The following is a 10,945-nucleotide window of genomic DNA, read 5'->3' on the forward strand; positions in this document are numbered from 1 at the left end:
TTGCGGTCAGAAACCCACCGGCGGGCAGCGACTGGCAACACAGTAGAGCCGGGAACAACTAGGGCTGCGGCTGGCCCCAGTCCCTCAGAGCGACGGCCCGCAAAGCCTCCTGGTCACACGTCCGATGCTCGTCGCAAGGGCGTGCCACCTGACCTATACCCGGTCGGGAAGGTGTTGGATGATGCCTCGCTTAGTTTCCTGCATGGCATACACGTAAACGTTAAATACGAGCCTCGATCGGCTCTCGAGTTATCTCGTGAATCGGCTCAAAGAGCCGATCCACCCATGATTCGTACGAGGTGTCCGAATATATGGTGGTCCTGCTTGATCAAGATAAAGTTAAAACGATCTACGATGATTTAGGGTTTTCACCGTATAATCGGATCATCCTACTCACGATTGGGCCTCGCGCTCGCATACGGTGATCGTAAGCCGATCCTAGACAGGGCCTAAAAACCAACACGAGGTTGATCCCCGGAACATCCTGTCTAGGGCTAGCAAACTACACCCTACACGCCGTTGGATCCTCCAACCCTTTGTAAGGCCTAACTATTGCGGATGTTAAACTAATCCTTGAAGAACAAGGAGCAACCGTAACGGATCGGATCTACTAAACTATGATCAAGCGGGGTGCCGCCCCTACACCTAAGATAGGTGTAAGGCGGCCAGATGTATAAGGGTTGCACTACGACGAGCATATGATACGAAGAACAATGCTAACCCTAACACATCTGAGATAACTACGTTGCTCGCCATCAAAAGGCTTCGAGCACGAGCAACGCATGAACAACGAGATAGGCTTATGCTGCCTAGATCGCAAGATGCGATCTAGGCAGCATGGTGCTTACCGGAGAAACCCTCGAGACGAAGGAGTTGGCGATGCGCCGAGATTTGTTTGTGTTGAACGTTGGTTGTTGTTTATTTCATAAACCCTAGATACATATTTATAGTCCAGGGGACTTTCTAATTCAAGCGTGCACCCAACCGTGCACGGGTAAAACTCTAACTCCTAACCGACACGTATCCTACTATGGTACAGATACACGGGCAATTAGCCCAAACTTGGTACACAAGGCCGATTCACGTATTTCTTCTATATATATATCTTTAAGCCCATCTTGATCGCGGCCCACCTCTGACTCGGTCAAATTCTGGTGATAACACATGCCCCCTGGTTTTGGAATTGATAATTCCAAAATCACTCTGTTTTTCTTCGTCGGGTCATGTCATAGCAGAGCAGAACCGTCGCAGCATTTCTCGTCATGATGCCCTGTCTTCTCAACTATTCCGCGTTATCAATCAACGTATGTGCCAGAATGCTAATCTGATTTTGCCCTCTTCTTCCCTGAGCAATCGGCTCTTTCTTTGTAGGAAATCCTTCTAGTAATGAAGAAAATATTCCTCAATTAATTTCACCTCCTTGTTGACTTTGCCGATCGTCGAATGGAGTCGCCGTACAAAGAGCCGATAGCAGGACATCGGCTCGGATTGCGATCTGGGGCCAAGCTGTTGCTTACCCACACGGTCCAACAGGTCTTACTAGGCCTAATCCTCGTCCAAACCATCAGCTTGAACTCCTCATCAATCTCACATTATGACCTCTGGTCTGAACCGATTCCGTTAACTTGCTAATTTGAACTTATTCCTCTAGAGTCGATATCAGCGTACCGGCTTTGTTATTCTGAAGTCGATGCCTGTGCATCGGCTGTATTTTCATACTGTTATGTCCGTATGTTTTCTCAAGTCGATGTCTGCGCATCGGCTGTGATTTTTTTTATCGGCCGATTTAAAATCGGCCTCCATACTCTACTCGCCCATCATCCCACATGCTTGGGAAATACTTCTTGAGGTGCCGACCATTGACGGCTATCGGGAACTTCTGTCCGTCCAACTCTTCCAACATGTATGCATTACCCTTCAAGGCCCGGACGACTTTGTACGGACCGTGCCAATTAGGAGACCACTTGCCATATGCCTTGTCCCCGGTTCCTAACGGCAACACAGACTTCCCATACTAAATCACCAACTTGAAACTCCTTTGGTCTAACCTTCTTATTGTAGGCACGAGCTACCTCGGCTTTGTTCTCCTTAATCTTTTCCAATGACCAAAGCCTAAGTTCTGTTGCGTCCTCAATAGTATCACTCATCAAAGCCGCATATTCTTCCGTCGTCGGATCATTCCGAAACGTGACACGTCTTGATCCAGCCGTAATTTCCCAAGGTAATACGGCTTCTTGTCCATAGACAAGCTGGTACGGCGAAGTCTTTATAGCTCCATGGCACGACATGCGGTAGGCCCATAATGCTTCTGATAACTTCTCATGCCAATCCCTAGGGTTCTCGTCAATCTTTCTCTTGATCAGCTTGATTAAACTCTGATTGGACGCTTCAGCTTGCCCATTAGCCTGAGCATAGTACGGAGATGATCGGATTAGTTTAATCCCCATGTCATCGCAGAATTTCCTGAATTCTTTAGAAACAAAGACCGAACCTCCATCGGTCGTGATAGTTTGGGGAATCCCGAACCTATGAATCACGTGTTCTTTCACAAACTTGATCACATCTTCTGATTTCACCTTCTTCATAGGGACGGCTTCCACCCACTTGGTGAAGTAATCTGTGATGGCCAAAATCCATTCATGTTTTTTACTCGATGCCGGATGGATTTTGCCGATCATGTCCATGCCCCACCCTCGGAACGGCCAAGGCTTGATGATAGGGTTCATCGCTGATGCTGGTACCATCTGAATCTTCCCAAACATCTGGCATGCTTGGCACCCCTTATAGTAGTTGAAGCAGTCTTCAAGCATGGTGGGCCAATAAAACCCTGAGCGCCCGACTAGCCACTTCATCTTGTGAGCCGACCGATGAGTTCCACGAGCGCCTTCGTGCACCTCATGTAAGAGCCGATTAGACTCGGTTGGTCCCGAGCACTTGAGTAGTAACCCTCCAACGTCCCGTAGAACATATCGTCTCCTATGAGGACATACTTCATGGCTTTGTATCTTATCCGTTTAGGTGCCCCCGAGCCGAATCTTTTAAGTAATTGAAGATTTCGGCTCTCCAATCATCCTCGTTCCAGGAATTGCACTGGACTTCCGACCCTTCAGGTATATCTATGTAGCCTCGACGCCATTTGTGCGAGATTGTTGGCCTCGGTGTTTTGGGATCTTGGGACCCAATTAAAGTTGATGTACCGAAACTGTGTCATCAACTCACGGCATTCCATCCAATATGGGAAAAGCGATTCACTCTCGCACTTGTATTCATCCGTGAGCTGGTTAATCACCAACTTGGAGTCTCCAAAAAGCTCTACCGCCTCTGCTCCGGCTTCCAATAGCAACTCCATCCCCTTACGTACTGCCTCATATTCTGCCACGTTGTTGGTGCAAGGGGTAGATAATCTGATGGAGAAGGAGTACTCTGCCCCCCGAGGCGACACGAGCAGAATGCCGATGCCACAACCATCGTCACAAGCCGATCCATCGAAGAACATAGCCCATGCACGTATGGATAGTGCTGCTATATTGGTACTGATTCGCTCAGCTATGAGATCGGCCAACGCTTGCCCTTTGACTGCTTTCGCAGGCTGGTACCGGAGATCGAACTCCGACAACGCAAACATCCACTTGCCCAGTCGGCCCTTCAACACGAGGCCGACAGCGATGTGCTTGACAACGTCCGACTTGCATATGACGAAGATCTCGCCGTCAAAAGGATGTGATGCAGCTTGGTGCAGGTAAAGAACAGTGCAGAGGCACGGTTCTCGACCTCGGGATACCTTGTTTCCGCGTCCAACATCCTTCTCTGCTGAGGTAAAAACGACCTTTTCAACGCCCTCGTAGAGTTGCACCACCACCGAGGCGATGGACATGTCAGCCTATCGACAAGTAGATGTAGAACGGCCTGTCTTGCCGGGGCGGAACTAGCACGAGCGGCGTCGTCGGATACCGTTTAATTTCATCAAACGCCCGCTCGCCGTTCCGCCCCCGGTGAAATTCGTCATCGATTTAGTCTTCACCAACGCCATGAACGGTTCGATCCGTCCCGACAGGTTAGAGATGAATCGGCGGACGAAGTTGATCTTGCCGATAAGACGTTGGAGTTCCTTCTTCGTGGTGGGCGGCTGCATGGTACGCATCGCCTCCCCGACTTTTCGAGCCGATCTCAATTCCTCGTTCATGAACCAAAAATCCTAGGAACCGACCGGCCGTCACACCAAAGGCACACTTCTTCGGGTTCATTCTCGATCCGAACTTCCGAGTTCGGTCTAGGACGCGTCGCAAATCTCCCAAGTGTCCCTCCATGGAGACGGACTTGACTACCACGTCATCGATGTAGATTTCCACCAACTTGCCGATCAGATCGTGAAATATATAATTCATGGCTCTTTGATATGTTGCACCAGACATTCTTCAACCCGAAGGTCATGACCACATATTCAAACAAGCCTACCGCCCTCGGTACTCCGAATGCGGTCTTGTGTATATCTTCCGGAGCCATGAAGATCTGGTTATAGCCGGCGTTGCCATCCATGAAGCTTAAAACCTTGTGGCCAGCAGCTGCATTGATCAATGTTTCCGCCACGGGCATCGGATACTCATCTTTTGGAGTGGCTCGTTAAGATCTCGGAAATCGATAGCCACACGCCACCGGCCGTCCTTCTTTTCTACGAGAACGATCACTGGAGATCCATTCGAGCATACCCGCATGGCCCGATGAACCCGGCGGCCAACATCTTCTCGATCTCTTTCTTGACCTCTTCCAGGATTTCGGCCTTCATCCGACGTGCTCGTTGTTGGAACGGCCGAAATCCTTTCTTAAGGGGAGCCGATGTTCAATGATGCTCTCGTCTAACCCGGGCATCTCTCGTGTAGTCCCATGCAAAGCAATCCGGGTATTCTTTCAATAGAGCAATCATTTGACTCCTAAGCCGTGGATCTAACTTCTTGCCGATAAAAGTTGGTCGCGGCTTATCCCCGGGGCCGATGTCGACTTCCTCTAGCTCATCGGCCGAGGTGAACCCATACCCCAGCCTTTCCGTCACCCGTGAGGTCGACGCCAAATACTGGGAGAGCCGGTGGTGCGGATAATACGGTCCGATCGCTAGAATCGGCCTCCATCTTGATCATCACCAGGATCTTGTGGCAATGTCGGGGCCGGTCGCGTGGACCGGCTCCCTCTTCATCCTTGCTATGAGAGCAGCTGCCCTCATCGCTACCCTTACCGGGGCGGTACCCAAGTTCTACCATGTTGATGTTGATGCCATGGGAGCGGGTTCTGTGGAAAGAGCCGATGAGTTCGGCTTCGAGGACTGCCTTGATTTCGTCATGCTTCTTCTTGAGCTCGTCAGTCAGATCCTCGTACTTGACCGGAGTGCTTTCCGCCATCTCGGATGTAGATGGCGATGCGGTGGATGTCGGAGATTGTCCCACCGGGCGTGCGCGAATGTGTTGCGGTCGAGAAACCCACCGGCGGGCAGCGACCGGCAACACAAGAGAGCCGGGAACAACTAGGGCTGCGGCTGGCCCCGGTCCCTCGGAGCGACGGCCCGCAAAGCCTCCCGGTCACACGTCCGATGTTGTCGCAAGGGCGTGCCACCCGACCTATACCCGGTCGGGAAGGTGTTGGATGATGCCACGCTTAGTTTCCCGCATGGCATACACGTAAACGTTAAATACGAGCCTCGATCGGCTCTCGGGTTATCCTGTGAATCGGCTCAAAGAGCCGATCCACCCATGATTCGTACGAGGTGTCCGAATATATGGTGGTCCTGCTTGATCAAGATAAAGTTAAAACGATCTACGACGATTTAGGGTTTTCACCGTATAATCGGATCATCCTACTCACGATTGGGCCTCGCGCTCGCATACGGTGATCGTAAGCCGATCCTAGACAGGGCCTAAAAACCAACACGAGGTTGATCCCCGGAACATCCTGTCTAGGGCTAGCAAACTACACCCTACACGCCGCTGGATCCTCCAACCCTTTGTAAGGCCTAACTATTGCGGATGTTAAACTAATCCTTGAAGAACAAGGAGCAACCGTAACGGATCGGATCTACTAAACTATGATCAAGCGGGTGCCGCCCCTACACCTAAGATAGGTGTAAGGGCGGCCAGATGTATAAGGGTTGCACTACGACAGCATATGATACGAAGAACAATGCTAACCCTAACACATCTGAGATAACTACGTTGATCGCCATCAAAAAGGCTTCAGCACGAGCAACGCATGAACAACGAGATAGGCTTATGCTGCCTAGATCACAAGATGCGATCTAGGCAGCATGGTGCTTACCGGAGAAACCCTCGAGACGAAGGAGTTGGCGATGCGCCGAGATTTGTTTGTGTTGAACGTTGGTTGTTGTTTATTTCATAAACCCTAGATACATATTTATAGTCCAGGGGACTTTCTAATTCAAGCGTGCACCCAACCGTGCACGGGTAAAACTCTAACTCCTAACCGACACGTATCCTACTATGGTACAAATACACGGGCAATTAGCCCAAACTTGGTACACAAGGCCGATTCACGTATTTCTTCTATATATATATATCTTTAAGCCCATCTTGATCGCGGCCCACCTCTGACTCGGTCAAATTCTGGTGATAACAAGAGTGTAATGATCAAGACAAGCGGTGGCTTTTGGAGATAAACAAAGCACGTGGGTTTCTAGGTATGCTCGGCTCTGACTGCCTTGGAGGTGAAAGAATTGTCCCACAACATGTCATGGATTCCACCATCATTTGTGAAGCCTTTGCCGATAAAGAGACATGGATATATCATTCTTGTTTTGGGATGATTAGTTCTTGCAATAACATCAACTTTTTTCAATGATCGCCTCTCTTTGCAAAGTTAGCCAATGGTGAGTTAAACACCGGTCGAGTAATTTCAAGCAAATGACTATGCTTTGGGGAAGATAATTACAAACCTCCTCGGTAAGAAATGACTTCAATTCAATAATGCTCAAGTGGAGGCTACGGAAGATGTGGAGAGAACATTTAGAATTTTGCAAGGAAAAATCCTATTGCGAGGGGGTTGTCTAGGTTTTGAGAATGAGTGCACGAAAATGAGGTCTATGGCATTTACAACTTGATGGGACAACTGGTGCGGCCGCCTAGATGTGGAGACCGGATCACGCGCTTTCTTGATATGTACAACAACATTCAAGATTCAGGTGTGCACGAAAATCTTCAAAAGGATCAAGAAGTGGTAGAGATGGAATGGCCAAGAAAACCACCCGTTTTATCATGTCTCATGTGATAAAATGTGTGCGTATATGTATTGATTTGTGTGCTGATACTTGATGAACTATTCGTATTCTTTTGTGATATAATATTTGAGTACTATTCATGTTTATTTGTTTAGAATTATTTGATATACTTATAATTTGTTTCATATATGTATGCATACTATCGAGCAGGTAGCAGTGTCATATTTTTCGCAAAAGTATCTAGTGGAAAGTAGGATTCAGTGGAAACATGGAAATTCAAATATGTGCCTCATATTTTGCAAAGCCTGTGCTAACAAGATCAACTCTGCAACTGATCCACATATTTTGCAAACAGACACCCGCTTCATGGCTCTCATTTTACATAAACCCCTCGATCTTTCCCCCCATACATTACAAGGATCCTCACATGTATCTTGCGGCAAGGTGGCATAGAGATTACAATGTACAAAGGTAGAAGATGAAAGTTACCAAAATTGACATCAGGAGTTAGCGGAATCTTGCATACAAGATGTAAAAAATAGGTGCAAGTTTCCATTTGTATGTTGTATGTACACCCAATCCACAAGGCCCCCCCAGCCAACTTTGCCTAAAGAACCGCTTGTACTTTATGTTCTCGCTGGCCTATAGTTCGCTCGAAGAAGGTTGTGTTACGGTGGCTTGGAGATATACATTCATCCTTTTTGCTGATGGCTGAAGGTTATCTGCTTTAGGAAAATGAAAGATTAGTTATTAATACAGTTACATCACCCCAATCATCAAAAATGGGGATACGTAATAAACTGATGAAGCAATTTGGAAACATGAAGGGCGCTATAAATCGACTGAGATGAACTACACGCAAATGGAACACGCCGACTGACATAATTACCATTTTAGCATCAAATCTTGCTAGAACTCTCTGCACTTGTCTGTAAACTATTTGTTCATAGGCATTCTCTCTTTCTTACATAAATCAGGAATGGGCATCAGAATGATAGCTAAACTACGCAATATTAAGTTATTAACATACAAAATGATATTTCCATAAGCTGAAAGCTGTTTTAGGTTCTAGATTAAACCCGCGGACAAGTTATTTAAATGATCATGTTTCATACCTGCAGTGTAAACAAGGAGCTACACTCGTGTACTTCCTTCTTGGTTCAGAGGAATAACAACATCCAGGTTTTCCGTGATTTGCCAACCCTTTGGATATAAAAGATCTCTGTCTTCCATATGAAGATGAAAGTTCATGATTTTTGAACAGCCAGCTGGTATGCCCTCCATATGAGTTTCATCTTCCACAAGTTGTTCTATAAATGTCGTCACCTGTAAGAATTTTCATTTTCAAAGCTATCAGATCAGTAAACAGTATTTTTTTCTTCTTCGAAAAGACGTAATCCTAGGCCTCTGCATTGGTTGATGCACACAACCATTTTAATTGATGAGTTCAGTTTTTACAAGTAAAACTAAATAAACACGAAAGGGTCATATAATCCAACAAAAAAAATGTAAAATGACTAAAAGTTACTCATGTGACATCACATCAGCTTCCGTCACCAAGAGGTTGCATTCATAAACCAAACCAGAGATCAGTAAACAGCATATAAGCATGTTCCAGATTAAAAATACAAAGGGAAGACACTGTTTAAACATATGTACAAAGGGAAGACCACGAATTGTCACCTTGTATAAGTTTCAACTGTGCAGTATTGGATAAAATCTTCTACATGGGCAACATTTTATGAGCAGGGCCAGTCTTAATGGAAGAAATGAAGGCAAATGTATATGATTGCATTTATCTAGAAAAAAAATGTGCAAAAGTGTGGCATGCACAACAGACTGTCCGACAGATAGTCAGCTTCCAGATAAACTAGACAAATCAAAGATGTGAACACACGCAAGGTGTGTTCAATCTCCTCATCGTGTAATAGGAGATAGTTTGCACTTAATTATGTCTGGAATGCACTTCCACATGCACAGTTGTAGTCCAGTAATGCTTCAAACTTAGCCAACTGCAAATATAAGGTCATGGTAAAAATAACTGCAAATGTAAGGGCATCTCCAAGGGTGTTCCCTAAACCATCTGTCCACTTGTTTCCCCGTATGGACAAGATTTAGGGAAGGTTTAGGAAACACCCTTGGAGATGTGCTTAGTAGCTGCTACTCGATGAGTTTTACAGCAACAGGAAGGTTATGAACAGGGTCAAAACTCAAAAGTACTCTAAGATTTACATAAATGCAAGAGCTGCACTTTTACGGTTGAAAAACCCCGCATGTTCCCTTGTACGGAGTATATTGTATAACAACAAAAAAACTATGCAGCAGCTTGGCATGAGATGAATGCAACGTGATGAGGAGTTGAATCGAGGCAATGAACGGGGGGCAGAAGCAGCTTACTTGAAACCCCTGCTTGACCGTGTCCAGCAGCCGGATGTAATTCCAGGCCTGATGAGCCCTCTTCTTGGTGTCCCACAGCATAGTGCTGCTGAAAGCAAAGCCTGACATGTCCACATGGAACCTACGCAGCCTCCTGCTCTTCTCGGCCGTATGCCACCCCACCACCCGGCTCCCGTTACACACCGGCCCTGCCAGTATCGTCTTGCTCTTCCCCGGGGCAAGCATTGCGACAGGCCAGGTGCCGAAACTCCTGAACAACACAATCAAGATTGCTCGTCAATCAATTGGCATCACTGAGTCCCGGATTTGCAATGGTTATTGTAGGCATCTAAATTGACTAGTAGTAGAACATTTTAAGGGGAATTGACAAGAATTTCAATCTGGAACCACGATGAATGCTAATTGTGGGAACTGTGGTAGTATGATTGATATATTACCTTATCTGGCGAAGGTGGTGGAAGAGGTCAAGGGAGTAGACGTTGGTCTCGTCGGCGAAGTACACGATGCCGTGCAGGCGGTGGTGCTCGATATGGTCGAGCGCCGCGTTCCGGCGGCGCAGGCGGCTGTCCACGGGGAGGTCCTGCCTCCGGCGGCGGGGCTCCTGGGGCGGCTCGGGGGCGGGGGAGGATAGGTGGCGATACATGACCCCGCAGCCGCGGAGCAGAGCGGCCGTCTCGCTCGTGGCGGCGCTATCCTCGACGACGAGCCAGAGCAGCGGGGACGGCGCGAGGCGGAGCGTGTGCGCGAGCCGGCGCAGGTAGTAGGCCTGGAGCGGGCGGGCGCGGGTCGGCGTGACGACCAGGAGCAACTTCGGCTGTAGAGGCTTCGGCGGCGGCGGCGGCGGCGGCGGCAGCGGGTGAGGGTCCGTGACGGCCTCTGAAGCGGAGGGCAGCGGGAGCTGGTGGTCGAGGTGGAGGTGGCGGTGCGCGAAGAAGAAGAGGCCGGCGACGAAGCCGAGGAGGAAGCAGATGAGGAAGCACGGCGCCGAGATGGGGCGCCGCGGCGAGCACGGCGGCGCCATGTTTGTGCGCGCGCGAGGCTGTTTGGTTTCTAAGCAGCGGCGGCAGGCGCCGTGGCCATGGTTTTGGGGGAAGCGGGCGGAGGTGGACTTGGTCGCGGTGGCGTGGCCGCGTGGGTGGACGACGGGGTCGGACGCGCAGCCGGAATGGGCCGCCCAGCCGCGGATGTCTGGGGCATGTCACTACGTCACCATGGCGGCCCGGTTGGCGTCGGGATGCCGACGAACTGGACACGAGGATGATTTTGTTTCTCTCCCTAAAAAAAGTCCATGATTCGACGCCAACAAGAAAAGTAAAAAAAAAACAGCAAAGC

At 48.6% G+C, this 10,945-nt stretch overlaps 1 protein-coding gene across 1 annotated transcript; it reads right to left on the reverse strand.

Moving 5' to 3' along the window:
• Positions 1–7,579: 7,579 nt before the first annotated feature.
• Positions 7,580–10,634, reverse strand: LOC124708404 (probable glucuronosyltransferase Os10g0205300). Its single transcript, XM_047240079.1, has 4 exons — positions 10,051–10,634; positions 9,614–9,863; positions 8,332–8,542; positions 7,580–7,938 (listed from the first exon to the last, which is right to left on the reverse strand). Exons 1-3 carry the CDS (start codon positions 10,632–10,634, stop codon positions 8,351–8,353), a joined length of 1,026 nt encoding a protein of 341 aa, XP_047096035.1. The 3' UTR covers positions 7,580–7,938; positions 8,332–8,350.
• Between the last annotated feature and the right edge of the window lie 311 nt (positions 10,635–10,945).

This window comes from Lolium rigidum, chromosome 4, assembly GCF_022539505.1.
Source record: "Lolium rigidum isolate FL_2022 chromosome 4, APGP_CSIRO_Lrig_0.1, whole genome shotgun sequence".
Taxonomy (NCBI): domain Eukaryota; kingdom Viridiplantae; phylum Streptophyta; class Magnoliopsida; order Poales; family Poaceae; genus Lolium; species Lolium rigidum.